This window comes from Apodemus sylvaticus, chromosome 10 (genome assembly GCF_947179515.1).
Source record: "Apodemus sylvaticus chromosome 10, mApoSyl1.1, whole genome shotgun sequence".
NCBI classification, from domain to species: domain Eukaryota; kingdom Metazoa; phylum Chordata; class Mammalia; order Rodentia; family Muridae; genus Apodemus; species Apodemus sylvaticus.
Genome location: NC_067481.1, coordinates 16,873,499 through 16,900,390, shown reverse-complemented (window position 1 = coordinate 16,900,390; position 26,892 = coordinate 16,873,499). Strand labels below are relative to the sequence as shown.

General features: G+C 44.6%; 2 protein-coding genes across 2 annotated transcripts in view; both read left to right on the top strand.

The window, feature by feature from the left end:
- The first annotated feature begins 1,253 nt into the window (after nucleotides 1-1,253).
- Nucleotides 1,254-12,498, top strand: LOC127694272 (translational activator of cytochrome c oxidase 1). The gene is made up of 5 exons (XM_052195785.1): nucleotides 1,254-1,721; nucleotides 4,345-4,451; nucleotides 6,497-6,624; nucleotides 7,164-7,341; nucleotides 7,678-12,498. Exons 1-5 carry the CDS (start codon nucleotides 1,451-1,453, stop codon nucleotides 7,876-7,878), a joined length of 885 nt encoding a protein of 294 aa, XP_052051745.1. The 5' UTR covers nucleotides 1,254-1,450; the 3' UTR covers nucleotides 7,879-12,498.
- Nucleotides 12,499-18,100: 5,602 nt separating this feature from the next.
- Nucleotides 18,101-26,892, top strand: part of Map3k3 (mitogen-activated protein kinase kinase kinase 3) — a 72,127-nt gene continuing 63,335 nt past the window's right edge. The window contains exon 1 of the mRNA XM_052196750.1: nucleotides 18,101-18,486. Within this exon, the coding sequence (XP_052052710.1) occupies nucleotides 18,483-18,486 (4 nt within the window). The 5' untranslated portion in view covers nucleotides 18,101-18,482. The remainder of the gene's footprint in view (nucleotides 18,487-26,892) is intronic.

Genomic DNA, 26,892 nt, shown 5'->3' with positions numbered 1-26,892 from the left:
CTTGCCCTTCCCCACATCCTGCTTGTTCAAGGCCACAGTATGTAGACGGAAACAGAAAGTAAAGAACTTGCCCAAGGTTGCACTACTAAACGGCAGAGACACACTTTGAATCCACTCAGTCTAACTTTAGAGAGCAAGACTTCAAAGGGCCTTCACACTGTCCTGCTTTTTTAATGTGTTAAGTAAGCTCTTGAGACTTAATTTGCCCCCTGGAGAGCTCTTAGAAAGAGTTTCAAGCAGCAGCTGCTACTTTTGTTTTTTCTTTATTTTTCCATAGTGTCCTTTTTCTCTTGTTTTCTCCGTTAAGAGAACCCACGGAAGGGGCTGGAGGGATAGCTCAGCAGTTAAAGATATTGCTTCCCCTTCCAGAGGACCCAGGTTCAATTTCGGTTCCCCACGTGAGAGCTCACAACCATCTATAACTCCAGTGCCAGGCTATCTTGATGACCCCTTCTGACCTCTACAGACACTAGGCACACCAGTAGTGCACAGACATACATGCAGTCAAAATAACCATACACATACATTTAAAATATTCAAACTAATTTTAAACAGCAGATGGAAAACGAAGATAGCAGTTTGACTCAAAGGCTGGCCTGATCTTTTGTCCTCTCCCCCAAATTTTGTGATTCATCTGAGTGTCCCCAAGCTAGCTACTTGGGCTTAGAAGTCAATCATTACAGCTGCTACTTAACACACTGATTTTACTCTACAGGGGTTTATGCTGTATTTTCAACTCTCCACTACGGTTACAAAATAGGCAATACCATCCTTGTTTACAGAAATAAAAATCTCAGTCAGAAAGTCTTTTGTTTTGGTTTTTCGAGACAAGATTTCTCTGTATAGTCCTCCTGGCTGTCCTGGAACTCACTCTGTAGACCAGAAATCCACCTGCCTCTGCTTCCCAAGTGCTGGGATTAAAGGCGTGGGCCACCACTGGCCAGGTGTTTCCTTTTTTTTAAAAACAGGGAGCCTGGGCTGTGGTGTCTTTACCTGTAAAATGAACCGACTGAACTGCATATTTCTTTTTCAACAAAACAATTATTATTCTGGACTTGCTCAGTTAGGAGGGAAAATCAGTCACATGAATCTCTACTGGAAAAATATCTGTCGTTTCCAAGCAACCGGGAGCAATTAATGTTTGCGTCACTCCTGGCAGGGGCGGGGTTGGAACGAGTACCTCGAGGCAGCGGAACCAATTTTGCAGGATCCGGGGATCTGTTTTCGCGACGGACCAGGGAAAGGAAGTGTACTGCACCATTTAGGGTCCCCGCGCCCGGCTCCTTGGCGGTCACTCGAGGCTGTGCAGCTTCAGGTGGGGCTGAGCCTATGAGTTTCTGGAGACCTGTACAAGCAGTCTGAACGTCCAGACCGGGTTGTTCCAGTGCCAGACTAGACAGGCTGATTTTGGCTGCTCCTCTTGGCACCTTGCAGCCCCTTGTCGAAGCAGATGATGTTTCGGGCTGCCGCCAGCCTGAGAGACACTGCTGCCCGATGCTTTCGTGTGCGGTGCCTCGGGTTCCGCGTGGGTCCTTGGTGCGTCTCCCAGCATGAAAACCCCGGCTGTGCTGCAGCTCCACACAGGACGCTGCATGTCAGCGCGACGGCCTCGGCAGGACACAATAAATGGTCTAAAGTCCGGCACATCAAGGGCCCCAAGGACATGGAAAGGAGTCGAATCTTCTCTAAGCTCACTCTGAGTATCCGCCTGGCGGTTAAAGGTGAGAGCCCGACAGTCCCCACTGCTGGGCACTGAAGCCAAGGCTTCACTTGGGGCGGTCCCCACCCTCCCGCACCCCTCCCGCCAGTTGTCATAGTTGTCCTACCCATAACCCTCAGAGCATTCACTTACAGTTCATTTTCCTGTTTGCCTTTCCAAAGACCATTCAGAGACCTGCCCTTAGAAAAATAGAAATGACTCCATCTAAGTCCATGGTTAGAAGGTACTCCATAGAAACAAATCTTAAAGTATGGCAGAAGCCGGAGGCCTCGAACCAGTCCCAAGACTCATTGTAATGAACATTTGCAAGTGAAGCTGTGTGGACAAAATAACATCCAGAGTGACAGACACATCACAACACACTGCAGCTTCTGCTCCCACATCAGAGATGGGCTTTGTTTTGTTTAGGGGAGGGAGATTACAAGAGTGGAGGGTGGATCTGGAGCGATGACAGAATCAGTGGGTTTGGGGTGCATGATGTGAAATTCACAGAGAATCTATTTAAAAAGTTAAAAATATATATTTACCAAATAAAATGGCTGAAAGGGGAAAAAAAGCAAGAATAAACCGTAAGAGTCAGGGCTTAGAGAGAGAGCTCGGCAGTTAAAAGCACCTGCTGCTCCTTCAGAGGACCAGTGTTTGATTCCCAGCACCCTTAGAACAGCTGACAACCGCCTTGAACTTTAGTTCCGAGGTACCCGATGTCCTCTTCTGGCCTCCACAGGCACTGCATCATGCATGCAGGCAAACACAAACTAATCTTGTAAGAAGGGACAGAAGAGGGCTGGAGAGATGGCTCAGATGGTCTGCTCTTCCAAAGGTCATGAGTTCAAATCCCAGCAACCACGTGGTGGCTCACAACCATCCATAAAGAGATCTGACACCCTCTTCTGGTGTCTGAAGACAGCTACAGTGTACTTACATATAACAAATAAATCTTTTTAAAAATGTTAAAAATAAAATAAATAAAAGAAGGAACAGAAGGATGGAAGGAAAGAGGACAAAGAACGTGCCTTTCTTGAAAAAGCTAACCATGCCCTCTGCAGCTGCTTTTAACCATTGAAGGTTGAAGCAGGCTTGCTGAGTCAAGTCATTTCTTGCTTCCTTTTCCCTCATCAGAGCGCCTAAGACGTTTTCTTGGAAGGTCTGTGTGGAACCATGTGTCTCTCCAGTGATTCTCATTTTAGAGTCAGGCTGATAGAAGTAGAGAAAAAAAAATCCTATGAAAAGTGTGTATCTGGAGTTAGGAGGACATAAAGTCTGTCATTAGCTAGATTATTTCAGTGACCTTTACCAAGTGGCTTAACTACTGAATTTTAATTTTCTGTAAAGCAAGACAATACCTACCTTGAGGTGGCTTGCAGCATTTAAAAAAAGGCATTAAACTAACGTTGACTTATCACTACCACTTGTGGGTGATGTTTCTCTTTTCTTCTTTTTATAACAAATATACTACAAGCAAGGATGTTAAGATTCAACCCTTTCATCGGACAGAAATGGAGTTTGCGGAAACCTAGCAACAGGATAACTATCCCTAAAGACTGGGAAAATTAGGAACTTCTTATCCAGGCTGAGTTTATAGCCTAGTGATAAGGCACAGTGTTGAGCATGGATAAGGCCCTGGGTTCCATCTCCTGTTCCCCAACCCCCAGGAAAGAAACTGCTTTCCCAAAACAGTTCTCCTTATTCCAATAGAATCACTAAATTAAGTATTTTCTGTTTGCTGGTTGGTGACAGAGTCTCACACATTTGTTTTTTTGAATCATAGTTTCTCAGTGTAGCCCTGACTGACCTGGAACCTGCCTCTGCCTCCTGAATCCAGGGGTTAAAGGTGTACACCACCATGTCCAGCCAGAATCTCACTCTTTATTGAAACTGACCCAGAATTCATTAAGTAGTTCAGGCTCCCGCCTAACCCTCTGGAGTTGTGGGATTACAGGTGTGCACCAACCAATATGCTTATCTAAACGAAATACTCTGTAGGGGTGTGGGGGTGGGGGTGGGTATGCAGGTGTATGTGTGTTTGTATGGACATGCATGTGGAGACCAGAGGACAACCTTGGGTGTTATACCTCAGACACTGTCCACCTCATTTATTTGTGAATGAGTGTGTGAATATGTGTGTGTGTGTGTGTGTGTGTGTGTGTGTGACAGCACAGCACACATAGAAGTCAGAGGACAACTTTCTGAAGCTGATTCTCTCCTTCCTCCTATAAGTAGATTGCAGGGATAGACCTTTGGTCACTAGGTTTGTACATTAGGCACCTTTACCACCATGTCTCCAGCTCTTTTATTTCATTGTTTAAATTCAGGGCTCTTACTAGCCTAGCGCTTACCCAATAGACAGCCTGGCTAGCCAGTTGTCTCAGAATCTGTTTTTGCTTGCCTGGTTCTGGGATTATAAACTGGTGCTGGTATTATCTTATATGTGGGGAATAGGGATCACATTCAGATAGTTTGTTTGCAAGGCAAGCACTTGACACACCGAGCTGTCCTCATTAAATAATGTTAGTATTCTGACACAGAGTAATTTCTCACTGTTTTGGGGTTGGAGAGGCGGGAAACCACTCATTTCCCCTGTGCTGTGAAGAGATATCTTGGCTCATTCTTCTCTCCTTACCCAGAGGGAGGCCCTAACCCTGAGAACAACAGCAGCCTGGCCAACATCTTAGAGGTGTGTCGCAGCAAGAATATGCCCAAGTCAACCATCGAGTCAGCACTGAAGACGGAGGTGTGTCCTCAGACATTCTTCACCACAGCCCCCAGAGGGTTAGAAAGCCACCACAAACTCCTTAAATTGTCAGGGGGGAAGGGTGGGAACATGGTTGACACGCTCAACCCAGAGACCTTTGTAGAATCTCTATCCTTGGCCTTTGGTTAGAGCAGAGCAGTGGTTCTCGACCTTGCTAATGCTGTGACCCTCTCATACAGTACCTCATGTGGTGGGGATCCCCTACACACTTGTCTCATTACTACTTTTTAAACTATAATTTTGCTACTGGTATGAATTGCAATTTAAATATCTGTGTTTTCTGATGTTCTTAGGCAGCCCCAGTGAAAGGGTCATTTGCACCCCCCTGAGGGGGTTGGGACCCACAGGTTGAGAACTGGCGGGCTAGAGGGCCATGACTGGGAATAGGCTAGGTAGACAGTATGGAGACTGATACAGAAAAAGAGCTGCGCTGTCCAGCTTGGAGAAGATAGAATAGAAAGAACAGGTAAGACTGGGGAAAGCCCTGACATTAGGTTGGAGAAGGGATTGGTTTTTGTTTTCAAATGTTTCTGTCTAAAGAAGAAAAGCCAGTGAAAATAGAGATTAGGGGTAATGGTGACAGAAGGAGTGGGGAGGTACTGGCCTCTACACTTCTTCCTCCAGAATAGGTAAGAAATTGAAGAGATAATAAATATCTTGGTGTGTTCACATGCACACTGTGTGTGTGTGTGTGTGTGTGTGTGTGTGTGTGTGTAGCCCAGGCTAGCATGGAACTCATGATCCTCCTGCCTCAGCCTCACAGAGTGCTGAGTCCATAGAGGCCTTTCATCACTCTCCATAGCAATTGTCATAAGAGCTGGCAGTTACTGGGTGCTTGTTCCAGACTAGGTCCTGTAGTAAAAAACTCTGTATGCAAGATCTCAGTGACTCCTGCAAGTGACCTAAAGTGGAAACCAAGGCACAGAAAGATTTGGTGACTTGCCTTAGGTCATGCAGAAAATGACAGACCCAAATCCCAGCAGCCTGACCTCAGAGATCAACAGGGAGCTTGAGTTCCATTTGTAAAGTGGGTGGGAAGGTCATCAGTTGAAAGGCCCTTGGAATATTCAGGCCAAGGCACTTAGAAAGAGTAGTGGCACGGGCAACGATGAAGGTCTAGGGAGTCCAGAGGAAACTGGTAACTAGCTGGGGAATGTTTGAATTTAGCTACAGAGCGGAGTTCAGTAGCTCCCATGACAATTCAGCAGCCCAGGGTTGGGGGCACTGAGCTTTCCTAGGTAGGCTTCACACGGAATGGAATATAGGAAGATGAACAAAGACAGGAGTGCCCAGGGTTGGGCTACAGAGGTGGCTCAGTGGTTGAAAGTGCTCGTTGTGCTTCCAGAGGATCCACGTTCAAGTTCCAGAACCCACATCAGGTGGCTCACAAACACCTGTAACTTCAGCTCCAAGAGATCTGACACTGCTGGTCTCCATAGGCACTGCCATTCAAATGCACCACACATATAAACTAACTAAAAATAAACACATTGTTAAAAAGACTTTAATCCCAACACTTGGGAGGCAGAGGCAGGAGGATCTCTGAGTTTGAGGCCAGCCTGATCTACAGAGTGAGTTCCAGGACGGCCAGGGCTACAGAGAAACCCTGTCTCGAAAAAGGAAAAACAAAACAAAACAAAAGGGGGAGAGAGAGAGAGAGAGAGAGAGAGAGAGAGAGAGAGAGAGAGAGAGAGAGAGGCAAACTAGAGTGACGGGGTGGATTGGATGTGAGCTCTGCTCGGAGGGGCATGGGAGCAGAGCTGAGTAAGGCTATGAGGAGCCAGGGAGACAGAGTCCTTTCTAGAAGGAGAGAATTTCCAGTGATCCAGACGTGGATACCATCAGGCTCCCTCAGAAGAGACAGGCAAAAGGGCCCAAGCGTATGTCCTGAGAGGTCATAGGTGGAACCACTTTTTAGTGCCTGTGGTTTGGTGCTGGCAGGAAGGGCACTGGGACATTAGGAAGCAGGACGGTGTATGTAAGTTTGTATTATGTATTATATATGTATGCATTTATTTTTGCAGAAAAACAAGGGCATTTACTTGCTGTATGAGGGCCGAGGCCCTGGAGGTGCTTCTCTGCTTATTGAGGCATTATCAAACAGTAGCCCCAAGTGCCACTTGGACATCAAATATATCCTGAACAAGAACGGGTAAGTGTGCGTATATGGAGAAAGGGGAAAGAGGAAGGGGACAGTACCTTTAGGTGCCAATTCTACGTAAGGCAAATGCTGTTGGTCCTCAGCAGTATTTTAGGTTCTAAGCACACTTCTTCCTTAGTGGAATCCAATATAATAACTGATTTTTTTTTTCATTCATGTCTTTTGAATGAGATAGGATCCCAAAGATACAGTCATCAGGTATACGTGAAATCTTTGCTCCATGATTCCATCGGTGGCTATATAACGGCCTAGTCTTAAAGCACTCCACCAGGACAGGAATCTTAATAGGACAGGGAACAGTGAGTAAAGTTGTACCCTACAGACACCGATGAGGGCAGAATAGGAGGGAGGATGCTCTTGGAAGTCACCTTACCAGCACCAGCTGCGGCCTCGGCATGAAGAGAGTTGCTGGGTGTCTCTGGGTACTCCAGGGGCGGGATGGGTGAGGGGACAGTGTTAGGATACAGCACTGTGTAGAGTTGGGCTTCTAGAACCATCCATGCACTCTTGCCTGTTCCCTCTCCTATCAGGGGAATGATGGCTGAAGGAGCACGTCACTTTTTTGACAAAAAAGGAGTGGTTGTGGTTGGAGTGGAGGATAGAGAGAAGAAAGCTGTGAACCTAGAGCGCGCCCTAGAACTGGCCATCGAAGCGGGAGCCGAGGATGTGAAGGAAGCCGAAGACGAAGAAGACAAGAACCTTTTTAAAGTGAGTGTGGGGGCTGGTGAGATGGCTCAGTGCGTAAAGGGGCTTGCTTCCAAGCTGACAACCGGAAGCATGTGTGTTGGATGGGATTCCAGGGGTCCCTCATAGATACCTAAAGGTGCGCTTCTTTGACTGTCAAGATCCAGGTGAAGCAAAGAGTTCACAAATTGCACAGTTATTAAGTGAACACTGGCAGATACGGCCTATCTTGTGAGTTGGTAAGGAGACGTCTAAGCATTGGAAACTATGAGCTCAAGGGACAGTGATAACCTAGTACAGGTTGCTCCACTCAGGATTTACTTCCCGGCTTCTCACCCCGCACACTTCTTTTATCTCTAGTTCATTTGTGATGCTTCTTCAGTACATCAAGTGAGGAAGAAACTGGACTCCCTGGGCCTGTGTTCCGTATCCTGCTCGCTGGAGTTCATCCCCCACTCGAAGGTGCAGCTGGCTGGGCCTGAGCTGGAGCAGGCTGCTCACCTCATCCAGGCTCTCAACAACTATGAGGATGTGATTCACGTTTACGACAATATCGACTAGATGTGTCTCCAGGCTCCTTCCTAGGCCAGCGCGAGCTTCTGCAGCAATCTCAGAGGCTGAGACAGGTGGGAGATTAGAGACCTGCTGCAGTGTCTTACAGCCTTGGGAAAGAGGGACTCTTAGCTCTGCTGGTATCACAGGCCATCTGGAATGCAAGGAGAGACTGGCCAGCTGGTCTGACTCTGATCCCAGGTGACTGACTCTTGTGAAGAGCCTTAAGAGTCCCGGGGCACCGAAGAGTGGAAAACAGTCTTCAGTAGTAACCATAGTGACGTTTGGATGCTTTATGACTCTTGAGTTGTCCTGATTCATGTCCGGTTTTTGAGCCTCTGGACTAAGTAACATTCAAACCCACATGCTTGCTTTTCTACTTTCATACTAAGATTGTCTTTTTCCTTTTCTTTCTGTTTTGGAATAGAGACATGGCTGTTCTTGTAGTTGAATGCTGGTCTAACAACCTAGCCTTTTCACTTGTTCATGCAGCTAATATTCCCTGGACACCTTACTTGACAGGAATTGTGCTTTTCTAGGGAGCAGGCAGTCTGGCTGATGCTTATGTCCTGCTCTGAGATGTGAGGCCTCAAAGGGAAGACGCAGGGATATACACGGTGCTGTCCCAGAGCATTATGGATCATGATCACCAGTTTTGCTCTCTTTATGTGGTTTCTGTTCCCTTCTCCAAGAGCCTAAGCTTTAGTGCCAATAGGAAATCAGGCGCCAAGGAAAATGGCCTCCTCAGGGCCTGCTTCGATATCAGCAGTTGGGGTTGCTTTCCTGAAAGGGTTTATACTAACCTAGGTATGATAGATAGTCTCAGAAGCCCAGTTTTAGCAGGAACGATGATAACTAGAGGGGAAACAGGCAAAGGGAAGACTGATAGGCTGGGCCAGAGCCTAACCAAAGAAAGTTTGGAAGGTCTAGTAGAGCTGACTGCCTGCGTGGTAGCACATCACACAATGGGTGTGGAACAGCTCTTGAACCCAGGTCACCTACCAAGGTATAAGTCATTCAGGCTGGTTCTAAGCTCAGAGTAATCTTTTCTGAAGGAGCCTTAGATAAAAAAGTGTGGATAAGACCTAAAGCTGTGAAAGATAACTTCTACTTCTGAAAAAAAGACAGCTGGAAAGCCACGATTAGGGAAACAACAGCAACAACAACAACAGCAAAACAACCCAAGCTCATACCTGAGCAGATGGATGCCTTATGCCTCATAGCAACGTCTTCTACTAGCCAGGGCTTTTTAGACTTGTTGGGCTAAGTCATGTAAGTTCGGACTAGCACATTGTCTGAATGGGGTAACTTGATATTGATTAACTGCTTTAGAATAGATACAATACTGTTGTGTTACTTGATTTTACCAAGAAACCTGTAAAACAGAGCAAGGGGTTGGGACATGGCTTGGCAAGTAAAGTGTTGGCCATGCAAATGTGAGGACCTGAGTTCAAATCCACAGCAGCCACATAATGGCTCAATGCAGTAGTGTGTGTCTGTAATCCCAGTGCTCCTATGCGAAGGTGGAAGGCTGGGACAGCAGAGTCCCCTGAAGCTTGGAAGCCAGCTAGCTTGGCATTCGTATCAGTAAAATAAAAGAGACCCTGTCTCAAACAAGGTAGAAGGTGAACACTCACACCCGAGTCCTCTGACCTCCACACGTATGCCATGGCACATGTGTACCCACAGGTAAACATACTGACATATCATGTACACTCGTGTACACACATGTACAAAAAATACGAAAATAAAATAATTATTTTATATATAAATTATTTTATACCTAGGGCTGGAGAGATGGCTCTTTTTTTTCTTCTGATCTCCTATAGCATTCACACATACATGATATGCACACATATACACACATACACACACATACATAGTTTATGAAAAAGGATAATAAATCTTTTTTATAATATCTTTTTTAATTCGATATATTTTTTATTTACATTTCAAATGATTTCCCCTTTTCTGGAGAATAAATATCTTTTTAAATAACCCTCAAATCATCTCCTTCCAAACAAAGGAGAGTGGGTCTAATCTGGTATCTTATGTTGACAGACTTGTTTATAATATGGCCCTGTTTTAGAATTGTTGAATATAAACTAAGTTGAAGGAGTATGATCCTTTATAACCTGAGAAACCCTAAGGGAACTTGGCTACTCATGTGAACAGGCCCCTTCCAATCTAGAAGAGTCTGTAAATATGACTTGTGGAACTGGTTTCCTTACACAGGGCCCTGCCTCCTGTGAGGCGCCTGTGAGAGTGACTCTGCACTGACCCCTGGTGGCCGCTCCTGTTGCTAACAAGGAGAAGCAGACTTGAACCTTTCCTGTTATGTACCAGTCCAGTTGAGCCCTTAAAATATAAAGATAGCCATATCCATACAATATAATTAACAAAAACTACTGTGAAGATGGGTAGTAAGGACATTTAAGAAGGTAGAGTTTTAATTTAGTGATACATTCTGTCTGACTTTTATCATTATAAAAGTGAATTGTATAACAATAGCATCTGCGTTTCAGGGAAGAAAGCTTAGAGTTCCCTTTGTTATTTCTGCTTTGAAATTTCACTTGGAGATCATGAAGTAGGTGTTCAGGACTCTCAGAGCAATAATAAAAAATTGGGAATGAGAAGACAAAAGTACAGCCCTTCCCATTGCACAGTAATGCCCTGACAGTTACCTTCGCCCGAAGCAGTTACCTTTCTAAGCATACTTTATATCAAGCTGGCTGTGGTGACACACACCTGTAACACAAGCGCAGGCCGGAGTAGGAGGACTGTTGAGAGTTTAAAGCTAACCTGGTCTACATATGGAGTTCGGGCCAGCCAGGGCTACATAGTAAGACCTTGCCTCAACGAACCAAAAATTAAACAAAAATATTTTATGTCATTTGAAAATGTCATGTATGCTGGGCTAGGGTGTGGCTCAGTAGCAGAGCATGTGCTTAGTATGTGTGAGACCCCCGGAGTCCAGGCTCTGGTATGTGCACTAGATGCAGCACAGCTTAAGCTTTGAAATGTGTACTCAACAATACTATCCTCACTAGTTCTTTTCTTTCTTTCTTTTTCCCCACTTTAAAACAAGGTCTCATGTAATCTAGGTTAGCTTCAGATTTGTTATGTGGCCAACCTGGCTTTGAGCTCCTGCTCCTGTTCCCTTTACCTTCCAAGAGCTCACATGGCGTTTGGTTGGTTTTTGTTTTATGGCTAAGAGGAAATTTGTAAGAACCTGAGAAATGGCAACTATAGAGTGATGATATCACTGATTTTTTTTTTTTGCTTTGTTTTGGAGTTTTGTTTTATTTTAGTTAGTGAGTTAGACTTCCTGTGTAGCCCAGGTTGGCCTGAAGCTTGCTGTAGGCCTTGAACTCATGGTCATTCTCCTGCCTTACCCTCTCCAGAGAGGACTGTAGCTGTGGCTCACCATGCCAGCGTTACTGAGGCTTTCTTTCTGGAATCCTGTTATTTTTCTCAGGGGAGGTTTTTGTTTATTCTTTTTCTGTGGTGGAGAGCTGACCCAGGGTCTCACACTCACACACACACTCACATTCTCACACTCACTAGGCTCTGCTGCTGAACTACCTCCCTGGCCCAAGGGGAGATAGAGGACACAAACTAACAAACACATGCTGGGTCTGGCTCTGTATTCCAATTTAGGAGGCTAGACAGAGGGTTAGGACAAGAGGGGTTTGACTTTGAGGTTAGAAAACAAATCCATTAACCAAAGCTAAAGCCAAAAACTAAAAAAAAAAAAAAAATCTTCCTCATATTATTGCCCAACTAGGAGACTGACAACATTTGGAAGTCTGGGTATAGTGTGTGTGTGTGTGTGTGTGTGTGTGTGTATTTTAAACAACAATAACAAACCAGGGTCTCACTGTATAGCCCTAGTTATGTAGAACATACTTGGCTTGAACTTCCTCCTGCCTCTGTGTCTGGAGTGCTCATTGCATGAATCACCACGCCTGGCTCTGACGAACCTCTAAGTCAGAAAAACGGGGCTTGGATGGCTTACATCATCACTTACATCATCTTATCTTTGATCATTGTCTTAGTAATACAAAGTTACTCACTGCCTTGAAGCCACACTAGGGTTATGCGCGAGTGTCCTTCTGGTAAGATGGAAATATTTGTGACAGGCTCTGTCACAACTTTGACTAATATGTGTGTACATGTTAGGATCAAATCTAACCTAAGGTCTTGCCAAGCAAAGGCTACAGATACCACTGAGCTATATCTCCAGCCCCATTTTTTATCTTTTGAGATAGAGCATCACTAAGTTGCCCACGCTGGCCTTGAATTTGTGATCCTGCTATCCCAGCCTCCTAAGTGGATAGGATTATAGCCTGTGCTAGCAAGCCTGGCTTACACTGAGTCTTACCGGAACTGCTGCTGTGCTGTGGGGCTGTGGACGTAGTTCAGATGATGCCCAAGGCCTCAGCCATGATTCCTAGCATCTTGTAAACTGGACGTGGTAAAGCATGATCTTAGCACCTGGGAGGGGAAGTGCAAAGCAGGGTTGCCGTGTGCAAGAGGCCCTGGTATGCTCAGAACAACACCGAAGGCTCTGGTTCCAGTCACCTGTGGAAGTACTACAATGCTGCTGGGTTACTTTTTTTTTTTTAAGTGTGTGTGTATGTGTGTGTGTGAGATCAACCAGCCAGCGGACAGTTTTCTATGTCATCTTCAGGAACATCATGCACCTTTGAAACAACCTCTCATTTTTCTGGAGTTGAACAGGCTATAAGAGCATGCCCCACCCCCGCCTGCCATATCTGCATGGGTTCTGGCGATTAAACTCAGGTTCCTGTGCTTTCGAGGCAAGCACACACTTATTGACTGACCTTTCTCCCCAACCCAAGTTACTTTTCTTTGATTTTTATAGCAAAGCATACAATAAAGCTTCCAAGAGGCCTCTTTAATAGTCATAGGCATTAGGAAGTGTTCCGTGCAGTGGGTGCAGTGCAAACGCAAGGAATCTCCAGAACCCAGGTTAAACCCCAAGTGGTAACGCCACATCTGTAATCCCAGTGCTCCTACAGAGAGATGGAAGAGAGAGACAGGAGAGTCCCTAGAAGCTGTGGCCAGCCAGCCTGGAGTATGCATAGCAGCAATACACAACCAAAAGGTCCTGCCTCAGTCACGGTGGAACCCAAGGTCATCTTACATCTCCACACAAATGCATATGTACACACACACACCACAGGTAAACACCCCTGGCTTCTTCAGGCTCCTGAATTCATACATATATTCCCCTCACCCCTACATACATACGAATAATTAAGAATAATAAAAATAAATCCTCAAATTATAAGTCACCCTTTAGAATCCAGCTTCACTACACACAAGTGCGAGTGCATGCAAACACACACACGTCATATGTCACAGGTTATCTTAGATCCTTTTGGTATTTGTAGAGGGTCTTTATTCTTGTTTGCGAGCATATAGTATCATATTACTATATCATAATTTAACTATTCTTTTTGTTTCGGTTTGGTTTTTGGTTTTTCAAGACTGAGTTTCTCTGTGTAGCCCTCAATGTTCTGGAACTTACTCTGTAGACCAGGCTGGCCATGAACTCAGAAATCCACTTGCCTTTGCCTCCCAAGTGCTGTGTGTGCCACCACTGCAGAGCTTATTTAACTATTTGGATGTCTACTTAGAAAAGAGGTGGGCTGGAGTGATGGCTCAGTGGTTAAAAGCACTGACTGCTCTTCCAAAGGTCCCAAGTTCAAATCCCAGCAACCACATGGTGGCTCACAACCATCCATAATGAGATATGGTGCCCTCTTCTGGTGTGTCTAAAGATAGCTACAGTGTACTTACATAGAATAAGAAATAAATCTTTTAGAAGGAAGGAAGGAAGAAAAAAGTTACAATGAATTTTCTGTATTGTTGCTTACTTGCAAAGTACTCTTTGGGATAAATTTATACCAGTGTGACTTTAAAATGAACACTACTCTTATTTAGAAGACAATACCAATAATTTTTAAGAAATCAAGTTTGAAAGAATCTTCTATGAAATATGCATGTTATTCCTTGATGACACAGTAAATTAATTGGTTCAGCTCGTAATCTAAAATGTACCCTGCTTTATTTCTGAATTAAAAGAACTTTTGTGAAACAGGTGATAAGTCTACTGATATTTTGATCTCTCCCCTAAGAGAATTTGTCCATTGTTTTTACTGTTCCTTCTGTGTCCAATTGGCACCATGTTCTTGAAAGAAAAGAATGTAGCCGGGTGGTGGTGGTACATGCCTGTAATCCCAGCACTCTGGGAGACAGAGGCAGGTAGATTTCTGAGTTCAAAGGCAGCCTGGTCTACAGAGTGAGTTCCAGAGAAACCCTGTCTCAAAAAAGCCAAATCAAAAAAAACAAAAACAAAAAACAAAACCAAAACAAAAAAAAAAAAAAGTAAGAATGAATGAATGAATGAATGAATGAAAGTGTGCAGCTAGTATGTAATAGGGCTGCCAGATAGGATCAACACTTTCTTGGGCCCTGGCGCTGGGAATAGGTATGGCTCAGACACTCACAGGCATGCAGTCAGTGTATAACTAAGAGATAACCTTTAAAAGGCAAGGCCCAGGGCAGGAGAGATGGCTCAGCAGTTAAGAGCACTGACTGCTCTTCCAGAGGTCCCAGCCACCATATGGTTGGTGGTTCACAACCATCTGTAGTGAGATCTGATGCCCTCTTCCTGGTATATCTGAAGACAGTTACAGTGTACTCACATACATAAAATAAATAAAATCTTAAAAAAAAAAAAAGGCAAGGCCCAGCTTCACACAGTGTTAAGAGAGGAGAGAAAGCAACTCACAAAGGGAAGATAAAATGCATAGTTAGGGGTATATTTGTGCACATTGTATTTAGTTACTAGTGTCCCCGCTTGGCATTCAACACACTGGAATTTTGTTCTTTGTCCTGTTATGCTATATGGTCCTAAAGAGTGGGCCTTGCAATATAGTCTAGGGCTGGCTTTCAACCTGAGGCAATCTTCCTACCTGAGTACTAGGATTACAGGCATGTGTGCACCACCACACCCAGCAGGTATTTCAAATGTACTGTTGAAGTTGGTTGGCGTGCCAATTTGAAGGACAGCTTCTTTTTTGTTCACTTGTCGCCCGACAACCAAGTGCTAGGGGAGCAAACCCAGGTTCTTGCACATTCTAGATGAGCCCTCACCACTGAGCTACACCCCCCTCCTGACAGCCTCTGTTTCTTTGCTTATTTTACAAAACGCGCTTACATTAGAGTAGAATAAAGTGCTCTTGGAGAATAGCAAAGGGCTGTCCTTAGCCCAACTTGATGGGGAGGGAAGGCTTCCTCAAGGAGTGATGGAGAACTAAGAGGACTTAATTCTCCTCAGAAGGAATGAGACTGGGAGCAGAAATGGGGAACATTCACTACAGAGAACATAGGACACATAGGACTGTGTAGGGAGGGAGACAGGGAGGCGGGGGTCCAAGGTCAGCATTTAATTGGGGATGGCTGACTGGTTCAGAGGTTCAGTCCATTATCATCAAGGCAGGAGCATGACAGCATCCAGGCAGGCATGGTGCAGGGGGGCTGAGAGTTCTTCTTCTTCATCTGAAGGCTGCTAACAGAATACTCCCAGGCAGCTAGGATGATGGTCTTATAGCCCACATCCACAGTGACATACCTACTCCAACGGGGTCATACTTTCTAAGAGTGCCACACCCTGGGTCGAGCATATACTGAATATGCTTGACCCAGGAGGATAGACTGAAAGCTGAGATTGATTTGAAGAATTCCCAGTGTGGCTGCAGCATGGACTCGGGGTGGGAATAGTGAGAGTGGGAGGTGAAAGACAGCCTGAGAGAAAGAGACGCTGGGTCCTGGAGGGACTTCGTTCCCTCACTCACATTTGATTCTTTTTTGTTTTTTAAATTACTGGTACATGTGTGTGCCTGGTTTATCTATGTGTATGACAACATGCAGGCATGCCGGTGGTGGAGTTGAGGCCCCATGCCCTGGAGCCGGACTTACTGGCAGCTGTGAGCTGCTATGTGGGTGCTGGCAACTGAACCTGGGCTCTCTGCAAGAGCAGCGAACACTCTTTACTGCCGAGTTCCCTCTCCAGCCCCTATCTGATTCATCTTAAAACTGATGGGTTATAATATTCGTAAAGAGGGTTTTCTAAGATCATGTGTCTGATAGGAAGTCAGTCTGTGGTGTGAACACACGTTAAGTAAACAAAGTAATAGATTTGATGGTTTGAACGGGGCTAGTGGAGCTAGAGCGAGAGAGAGGCAGAAGGACTGGAGACCTGGTAAGATGGGTGGTTAGAGTCGAATGGAGAGGAAGAGTTCACCAATAATGCAGTGTCTTCCTTGGGGAACTGCCGACGAACAGAGGAAACATGAACAGTAGAGGAAAGTGATGGGTTCAGTTTGAACCTGTAGCAGTTTTGAGGTGCCTGTGGGATGCCCTGGGCACTTAGAACAAAGACCCGCCTGAGCTGGAATCCTCAGCACACAGGGTAACTGCAGCATGGAAATGTTTGACTTTAGTGGCTGAGGGACAGACAGTGGAAATGGAATTCACAAAGAAGGCATCTGAAGGAAAGGTAGAAGTCATGGGAAGGTTACGTGAGATTACATGGTTGGCATCTAGCAAATGGCTGGTGTTCTTTATTTTTCCTCAGCATTATTTTTCCTCAGACTATTCTATTTCAAGCACTTCAGGAAATTAGGGCATTTCTCAAGTGAGAATATGAAACTTGATGCAGGCCTTTTAATCCCAGCACTCAGGGGGCAGAGGCAGACAGAACTGTGAGTTTCAGACCAGCCTAGCTTAAAGGGACTCTGTCTCAAACACCACCACCACCTCCACCACCACCACACACACATCCACACACATGCACACCAACAAAAAAGAAAAAGAGGAAAAGAGAGTTAATTAAATAGTACGGGGTTGAGGGTGGGGATGAAGAAAAAGGATTGTGTAAGACACTCCTGAAGAGATCTGACATTCCAAAGCCACCCCCTAAGGTGTTTCTAAATGACAACTGAAAATGGCATCTGAAGATTTTTCTGGAATCTGAAATATGTCATTGGAACAGTCTCCAGAGAAAGGGGAACCTAAACCAATTGTGGTAGAGTTGGAATCTAAAGACTGGGTGTATAAATTGTGGAAACAATTGAGGTTGAAGAAGTTAATCACAATGCTCTTTGGAAAGATCACACAGTCCGTACAATTGTTTTGAGACAATATTTCGTGGCACAGGAAGCACAGAAGTGTAAGCACACCACAAAACAATATGAAGTTATTTTTTTTTTTGGTCAAATGTTGCATATCTAAGTAGGAAATAGATAAAACTATCTCCAGAGTAGGGATTTTCTTTCTGTTTTCCTGTACTTTTAAGTTTTCTTTTAAAAACGTGTCTCGCTTTTATAACTCTAAGAGCAGAACCCAGAATGTGGGGATCCACATTCCAGCACTACCCTAGCCTTTGGAGCCTGAGGATCAGGTGTGGCCTCGAGGGCTGAAACCCAGGGGATCAGAGAAGTAACAAGACCAGCCCAGCCAGCAAACCCGGCACGCTGGGTCGTGGGCTACTCAGGGGATCGCGCAGCTCGAGTGGCCTGGAAGCACCGAGCCAAATCTTCCCCGCCCAGTCCGCGCCAGACACTTTGCACCAGCAGGGGCCGGACAGCTCAGCACCTCGAGATCGCCGACAACCATAGGGCCGAAGGCTGTGACTTTTTGAGGGCCTCTACAGAAGACGCCTTTACAAGGCGCCAGGCCAGGGTAGCCGCGGAGGGGAACGGCGCCAGCCCGCGCGCCGGCCCAGGGTTCCGCAACTGAGCAGAGGGTTGTGGGTGGAGCCTCAAGCCGGAGCCGTGATTGGAGCAGCCCACACCTCGGCTAGAGAAGCCGAGAGCGCCAGCTAGCGACGCTCCGCGGCGGGGTGCTCAGCGCGCTCTCCGCGATTGGCTAGGCGCGAGAGGACGGGCTCTGTCTCCGGTGATTGGCAGGCTATAGACAGCCCTCGGAAATCGTCTTGACTTCGCCCATTGGCATCCTGTGAGAGTAGGCGGGATTGGTCCGTCGTGATTAGCTGGCGGATGAGAGCGAGGGCGTTGGGAGAGAGCGGGGAGGAGGGGCGGGAGTATCTGACTTCCTCCTGGTTATTGGCTGGTAATGAGAGTGGGGGGTCGTGCCAAGGCCCAGCGGCTGCATGCGATTGGCAGATGCTGGCATGAGTGACAGACTGCAAGGCTTACTGCGCGCCCAGCGGTTTGTTTTTCGGAGCGTTCCTGAGGTGGAGAACAGTGGCCGGTCGGAGCGACTTCTGGACTTCAGGACTGGCAGGCGGGACGGCCGAGTGGCGCCGCCGAGGCCGGGTTGGGCCGAGCCTGGGAGCTCCGGGGATGTAGCGGGCCACACTGCTCATGCCACAGCGCCCGGCCGCGGCCGGAGCCGGAGCCTGGGGAGGCGGCGGGGGCCCCGAGCGCAGCCCACGGCCCCCGCGCGGCGCCAGGCCCGCTGCCGTCCCCGCCGCCTGCTCCCCCGGCATGCAGCCCCGGCTGCGGAGGTGACACTTCTGGGCTGTAGCCGCCGCCGCCGCCGCCGCCATCGCCACCATGGGTGAGTACCGCCACCGCCCCGGCCTGTGCCCGCGCTGCTTCGCGGCGCCCCGCCCCGGGCTGAGGGGAGGAGGACCCTGGGCCGCCGCCTGACAGGCATGGACAGTTCTCCGGGCCCGGGGCTGAGGACCGCGGACCGCTCGCCAATCCGCGGTGCCGCGACCGGGGCGGCGTTCTTGCTACGGGGATCCTCCGGGGGTGCCCTACCGGCCAAACCCACTCGGCAGCTCTCTTTCCCGGCTTGCGGCCGGCGCATCCCGGGGAGGGGTCTGCGGGACCGAGGCCCGTGCTCGGTCGGGCCGCCCACTCCGGTCCCCAGCGAGCTAGCGCGCGAGCTGGAGGGTGGGGGAGCCGGAGCTCAGTGTGGGGCCGGGGCTGGAGCCTGGTGCAGGCCCAGCTGCTGTTGTGTCTTTTCCTTGATTTGCTTTTTTTTTTTTTTTTTCCTGCCTGTGTCATTTCCTTCCCTTTGCTCACACTGGCTGGCCTGTGAGTTCCCGGGGCTTTGCTCTGGAGCTCCGTGCGCTCCCCTGCGCAGGGGGGAGGGTATGCGGGGATCCACTGCGACGCTATTCGACGCGGTTCGCTGTTAGCAACAGAGGCTTGAGAAAGGCGAGCTGCGCTCCTCTCCGCAGATTCCTGGAAGTTAGGAATCCTTAAGCGCTGTGGGTTATAACTCAAATCCTACTTTTGGAAAAACCCGGCTCTTATTTTTATCCTGCGCTATCCCTGCAGCTATGTAACTTTTTGAAAGAGGCATTCGCTACATAAAAGAATCACTATGAAATCATTTCCTTTTTGTCAGTATTTGTAATTCTGCTGTGAAGATGTAATCTAAGAAAAGTTTTTTAATATCTTCTACACAATATTTGAGCTGATTTATATGTATTTCCTCATAATTTTTGGTACTTTACTAAAAAACTTGGACTTAGCTAAGGAATGTGTGACATTTTAAATATATTTTGTTTCCCCAGTTGGGGCAGCTATTATGATGCTCTTGTTCCTGGTCTCAATCAGGTTTTGCAAAAATATTTAGTATTATCCTAAGTCAGAAAGGGGTAAAATTTAGTGAAAGTTTTCTTTGCAGAAGTATTCATTGCTTTATTAGTGCTCTATATGAAGATGGAATGTTAATGTTTGTTTTGCCCTAAAACAAGGACAAGACATTTTTGTAGGAGGTTTAGTGGGTGCAGTAGCACATTGGCCAGATACTCGATTGTGGTGGAGCTTCTTACTCTGGCTTTAAATTAGTTGCTTTGTTTTTTATCACACTGCCCCTCAAATAGTACGGGAAGGATTTGCTCATTTGCTAGGTTTTCTATTCCCTTTCCGTGCTGTATTTCAGAGTTTTTTTCCTACAGAGCTCTCATCTGAAAGACACTAAAGGAAACTAGTAACGATTCACATTTCAACATTTTTTATTTATTTATATTTATAATACAATATATTCCAATAAATGTTTATGGAATGCTTATTATATGGGGCACATATTTCTTTATATATTATTGGGGAACAGAATTCTTTTTATCCTCCCCAGTTTTCCCACATATATCTACTGCTACAGAATTTAAGCTGAATCATTGAACTTTGGAGCTATATTGTAATAGCCTAATAAGCTTTCCTTCTTGCCCAGTGTGTGAGCCTTAAGTTCCAAAGGGGAGTGTGAGATACTTGAGGATGTACAGACCTCACATGTAACACTTTGATTGTAAAGCCAGTGTGTGAGTATCCAATAATGATGGCAACATCTCATTATCTAGTATGAAAATAGATGAGAGCCTGTTTTCAAATTGAAGATGTTTTCAGCCAATGCATAAATATGTGGAAAGGCTGTACTGGAAGGAAAGAAAGTACATGGGTAAAGTCCCAAAGCAAAAAGAACAGGGAACATGGTATTTTTTTAAAGATTTATTTATTTACTTATTTTATTGAGTACCCTGTCATCTCAGACACACCAGAAATAGTCATCGGATCCTATTACAGATGGCTGTGAGCCACCATGTGGATGCCGGGAATTGAACTCAGGACCTCTGGAAGAGCAGTCAATGCTCTTAACCACTGAGCCATCTCTCCAGCCCACATGGTATCTTATTTGATCCTATGTCACTTTTTAGATGTATTTTTGTTTCCAGTGCTGCATCAAACGTAAGCCTTGTGAATGCTAGGCAAACACTCTGTCACTGAGCTACACCCCTAGCATTCTCTTGAATACCTTTTCTTTTCTCTCTCTCTTTTTCTCTCACATTTAAACATTTATTTATTTTTATCTCATCTGCATTGGTGGTTTGCCTGCATGTATGCCTATGTAAGGATGTGAGCTACAGTTTTGAATTGCCATGTGTATGCTGGGAATTGAACCCAGGTTGTCTGGAAGATCACCCTGTATATCTTAACTTCTGAGCCATCTCTCTAGCTCTTTCTTTACTGTTTTGTTTTTGTTTTTGTTGTTGTTCTGAGATAGTTTCCCTGTGTAGTCCTAGCTACTCTGGAACTTGCTGTGTAGACCAGGTTATCCTTAAATTTATAGTAATTCCTACTTCCCCAGAACCCAATAAACAAACAAACTAAAAGATTTAAGAAAAAAGAATCTGATTCTTTAATATTTTCATTACATTTAAACTCCAGGTCAGTGACTAAAGGACTAAAGCTATTTTGCATTTCTGCTCTGCATGTACTTTGACTCATAGTCATATTTTCCTGAGTGGTTCTATGCTCCAAGCTCAAGCCTGTTTGACAACTTGACCTATTAGTAAAAACAGGTCAGATTTTATATTGTCTGTTAGCTTCAACAAAAGTCTAGTGGAAACTACAGCTTATCCTTTTAAAGAGTGGGAAATCTTTAATTTTTTGGCTTTGAAACTGTGTGACTTGAAATTTTTTTTACTTGAACATACTAGAATTTCCTCCAATAATTATAGTAATGGTGTTAATAATTCCTGGGACTTATTTGCTAGTGTTTATTTGTTCTTTTTATAAATATATCTTGAAGTTTAGGGGGAATATATTAAAAATGGATAAGGACTTGGAAATATTGTAGGAATCTAGGAACTGAATACAGGATTAAAGATGGTTCTAGATCAACAACTTGGTTTGAGTTGTAGTCATTATAACTTACAGAACTAGGTTGGAGTTTCTATGATTTCAAGGCTTTTGGAAGCACCTAAGAACAGTCTTAATTTGTCTAGACCATCCCTGTAGTAAGCTCAGCATGGTTAACAACTGTTTTGAGAGAATCTTGAATCTGTTTAATAAATTAACATGCCTGTATTATGAGTAGATTTTGATTTTCTTTCTTTCTTTTTTTTTTTTTTTAAGATTTAGTTTTATGGGTCTGGAGAGATGGCTCAGTGGTTAAGATCACTGACTGCTCTTCCAGAGGTCCTAAGTTCCAATTCCCAGCAACCACATGGTGGCTCACAACCATCTGTAGTGGGATCTGATGCCCCCTTCTGGTGTGTCTGAAGACAGTTATAGTGTATTCATATAAAAATAAATAAATCAGCTGGGCAGTGGTGGCGCACGCCTTTAATCCCAGCACTTGGGAGGCAGAGGCAGGTGGATTTCTGAGTTCGAGGACAGCCAGGGCTACACAGAGTAACCCTGTCTCAAAAAAATAAAAAAATAAAAAATAAAAAAAAAAATAAGTAAATAAATAAATAAATCTTTAAAAAAGATTTATTTTTATTTATGTGTATGTTTGTGTGAATGTTAAAAGAGTGATTTACCGAAGCTGGAGTTTCAGGAAGTTGTGAGCAGTCTGATGAGGGTGAGGGTGCTAGGAGCTGAGCTCAGGTGACAAGCTCTTATCCACTGAATGACCTGGCCCACTCCAGATACTTGTTTTTGAGACAGTGTCTCAGGGGATCCATACAAGTCTCAGGTGTAGAATTTTGATGTAGTGTTAAATTATTTCTTTTAATGTGTAATGTGTTTTACATGCAAGTGTGTGTGTGTGTGTGTGTGTGTACCACATATGTTCCTGGTGCCCACAGTCTGGAAGGGGATGTCAGATCCCATGGAACTAAAGTAACATGGTTGTGAGCTGGCATGTAGGTGCTGGGAATTGAGCCTCTGTTCTCTGGAAGAACAGCCAGAGCTCTTAATTGCTGAGCCATCTCTCCAGCCCTGATTTTTGATATTTTTTTAAATGACAGTTGGGGGTGGGGAAGACAGTTTAGTGAGTAAGAATGCTTGCCCTGCAAGCATGAGAACCTGATTTTGAATCTACATGTACATTAAAAGCTAGGAATGGCTTTAACCTATAACCCCAGCATTGGGGGAGAAAGCAGGTAGATCTTGAGAACTCCCTGCTTGGCTAACCAGTTTAGCTGAAATGGTGTATTTTCCGTTCAGTAAGAGACCCCCGATTTAAGGAAGAAAGATAATGAACACCAAAGACATCTGAAGTCTTTTTTTTTTTTTTTTTTTTTTTGGAGACAGGGTTTCTCTGTGTAGCCCTGGCTGTCCTGGAACTCACTCTGTAGACCAGGCTGGCCTTGAACTCAGAAATCCACCTGCCTCTGCCTCCTGAGTGCTGGGATTAAAGGCATGTGCCACCACTGCCCGTCAACATCTGAAGTCTTGCTATGGTCTCCACATGTATATATGCACAGGTGTGCCCCTCCAAAGACACACTCATGCGCACACCCACAAAATTAAGGATAAATAAATTAAAAATAAAAAATGATAGTGTACAGTTGTTCACAAGAAGAGACTATTCTGTATTTTAAGAGTTGGGACACACATACACACGCAAAAACACATGTGTAATGTAATATAGTCTCTAGACTTTTAAGTTAGTTTCACCAAGTATTAAAATATAATGACAGGGGGCTGGCATTAGCTTAGTAAGGTGCTTGCTATGCAAATGTGATGGCTGGGGTTTAAATCCCTATTACCTATGTGAAAAGCCAGGTGTGGTGACTTGTGCCTGGGCAGGTCTACAAGAGGATTCCTGGTGCCTGCTGGCCAGCCATCTTAAATGAATTTTAGGTTCAGTGAGAGATCATGTTCCCCAAAATTTGGAGTACAGGAAGATACCTGATATCAACCTTTGACTTCCACAGGCACAGGCACATGCAGATGCATACACACAAATGGTATAAAGTGGATTCTATTGATTTTTACTAGGAAGAAGTGCTTTACTTTGTAATATGCATTTACAATTTTTGAGCCATTAGTTAACTTTGGTAGCTTGTTATATCTCCTAGTAATAGAACAATATATATTAGTATTTAACTTTTAAATAAAAAATCAAATACTACACTTTTAAAAGTTTTCATTATCTTTAAATTTTTGAGGAGTTGAGACAGGGTCTCAACCTGTAGCTGGCTGGCCTGCAATTCACTATGAAGACCAGCCTAGCCTGGAATTCAGAGATCTGCCTGCCTCTGCTTCCTAGTTGGTAGGGTTATATTTGTGAGTCACCACTCTTGCCTTCACCATTGTCTATGTTTTTTTGAAACTGGGTCTCATGTGGCCTACACTGGGCTCAAACTAAACTTGCATATGAACTTGATTCTCCTGCCTCTATTTCCTGAGGGCTGAGATCAACAGGTATTCATTGTGCTTGGCTGAACCATGTTTTTTTTTTTTTTTTTTTTAAAGCGTGTGAGTGTGTGTGTGTGTGTGCACTGACATGTGGAGGTTAAAGGACAGCTTTTGTGAGCCAGTTCTTTTCTCTCACTGTAGATCTAAGCATCAGATCTAAGCATCAGGTTTGTATGGCAAGAGCTTTTCCAGGCTGGGCCGTTGCCCTAGTCCTTCATCCTTGTTCTTGAAGGAACAAATTTTTTTTTTTTTTTTTTTTTTTTGGATTGAAGAAGGGGTTTGGTGTGTATACTTACTTTTTGCCAGTGAGGAGGCCAGACCTGGGAGGACTGGGAAGAAAGTGTGATAGGGTACATGGTATCAAATTCCCAATCAATAAAAATATAATGGGATTTTTTTGTCTGAATATAGTCAGCATAGAGGCAGTGGAAATATATAAGAGAAAGTAAAATCTGACTCAGGGGCTCTGAAGCACAGACTCTTGAGTTGAGCAGTATGATCAGATGACCTGGCAGAGCTAAGTCAGAGCCTTGGCAAGATGAAGAAATAATATCATTAGTTAAGTAAAGACAAAGATTAAAATATTACTTTAGACTAGGTATGATAGAGTACTCCTTTAATTCTGGCACTTGGGAGAAAGGCAGGTGGAACTCGGAGTTTGAGATAAACATGGTCTAAATAGCAAGTTTCCAGGACAGCCAGGGCTACATAGACAGACCTTGTCTTAAAAAAACTGCGACCAACAAAATATTACTTTGGGGATTTGTAAATGTGGAAAAGAGATTGTGTGGCATAGTAAATAGATATCTTGTAAGATGACCATGTTTATTACAAGACATGGTGCTTCCTGTAACTTCTGGGTTAACCAAGAAAACTCATAAAAGGGAAGTACCTTAAAAACCCTTCAGATAAAGTTGAGTGTGGAGCAGTAACTTCCTACCGGCGCTAGAAAGGAGGGTACATTGCTCCACACCATACATCAGAAATACGAGAAGAAAAAATACAAGTACAGGGTGCCTGCGTACTTATGATTTCTTAGGAGCCTGTTTCCTCCCCTTCCCCTCTTTTTATGTGCATAGCAGGTACATGCTCATGTGTGCCACAGTGGGTGTGTGGAGGTCAAAGGATTGATTGTACAGGGGTCACTTCTTGCCTACCACCATGTGGGTTTCAGGAATCAAACTCAGTTTGTCAGGCTTGATGGCAAAGCACTTCTCCCTGCTGAGCCCTCTTGCCAACCTGTGCTTCCATTTTTCAGCCTGACTTCTCTGACCCTTGTTTCATAGGTTTCTTGTTTCCTGTGAATGCACATCATACCCTTCCCAGATGACTAAATTTCTTTATAAACAACATGTATTTTTTTATTTTGTGTGTACATTTTTTGTGGGGCAGGACACCTATGCCATGGTGGCATGTATGTAGAGGTTTAAAGAATAACTTCTGGCAGTTGACTCTCACCTTCCTCTGTGTGGTTCCTAGAGCTCCAACTCAAGTGGTCAGTCTTGGCAGCAAGTACCTTCACCCAGATAGCATCTCCAACCCCATGTTTGTTTGTCTGAAACACAGTCACATTTATTCGTAGCTGGCCTGGATCTCTCCATACAGCTAAGAATATCCTTAAACTCCTGTTTTGGGCTGGTGAGATGGCTCCGTGATTAAGAGCACTGACTGCTCTTCTAGAGGTCCTGAGTTCAAATCCCAGCAACCACATGGTGGCTCACAACCATCTGTAATGAGATTGGATGCCCTCTTCTGGTGTGTCTGAAGACAGCTACAGTGTACTTACATATAACAAACAAACAAATAAATGTAAAATTCCTGTTTCTACCTCTCAAGCTAGTTGTAGACATGCCACAACAAATGACCCTACTTTTTAAATTTCTAGTATTTTCTTCCTTTTTATGTTTTTTTTTTCTGGTAGTATATTGATCAAGAGCTGATTCTCTTTTTTCCTCTTTTATCACTTATTTGATAATTCTTTCTTTACTTTTTTTTTCTGCTCACTTTGTGAGCTTTCCGGCATAGCTGAAATAGCTTGCTCTTCTGAAAGAATCTTTATTCGGTTAATTACTATTTATTCTGTTAATGATTATTTAAAACCATCTATATATGGATTCTTGCTACTTGCATCTTAAAAACATTTTTAAATATTTGTATTTATGTATGATGGTTTCTATATTGTCCAAATTAGTTTACTTTGGTTTTGTAAGACCAGGCCTTGAACTTGATGTGATTCTCCTGCTTCAGACTCCCTACAGCTTAATTTGGAGGCATGTGCCATCATACCTGGTTTAGCTGTGTGTGTGTGTGTGTGTGTGTGTGTGTGTGTGTGTGTGTGTGTGTTTGTTTGTTTTGAGACAGGGTCTCACTATATAGCCCAGGCTGCTCTTGTACTTGTGATACTACTGCCTTAAGCCTCCTAAGAGCTGGGATTACAGGTGTGTGTCTCTTCAATCTACTTTTTAAAGTTACGTTGTATTTGTATATTTATTCTTGTTAAATTTTAACTTACTTGTTTTTGAGATGAGGTCTTACTGTGTAGCCCTGGCTGGCCTAGAACTGTTTATGGAGACTAGACTCACAAACTCTAGAGGTTTACCCTTCCCTTGCCTCCCACTGCTAGAATTAAAGGCATGTGCCCCCACTCCCAGCTTGTTTATGCTTTTACCCCAAGAGTTTATACATTCTGAAGTAGCTTTTAAATTTTTCTCTTTTTTGCTTTTCATGAGACTAAGGTCTCACTATGTAGTTTTAGCTGCCCTTGGAGCTCACTAGATCTGGCTAGCCTCAAACTCAGAGATTTTCTGCCTCTGCCTCGTAAGTGCTGGGATTAAAGTTGGGCTTTACCATTCCTGATTGC

Excerpts from the sequence above, each read along its gene's own strand:
- LOC127694272 (XM_052195785.1), top strand. The coding sequence starts at position 1,451 with ATGATGTTTCGGGCTGCCGCCAGCCTGAGAGACACTGCTGCCCGATGC. Across the intron at positions 4,452-6,496 it reads AGTCAGCACTGAAGACGGAG|AAAAACAAGGGCATTTACTT; the intron begins GTGTGTCCTCAG and ends TTATTTTTGCAG. Across the intron at positions 7,342-7,677 it reads AAGACAAGAACCTTTTTAAA|TTCATTTGTGATGCTTCTTC; the intron begins GTGAGTGTGGGG and ends TTTTATCTCTAG.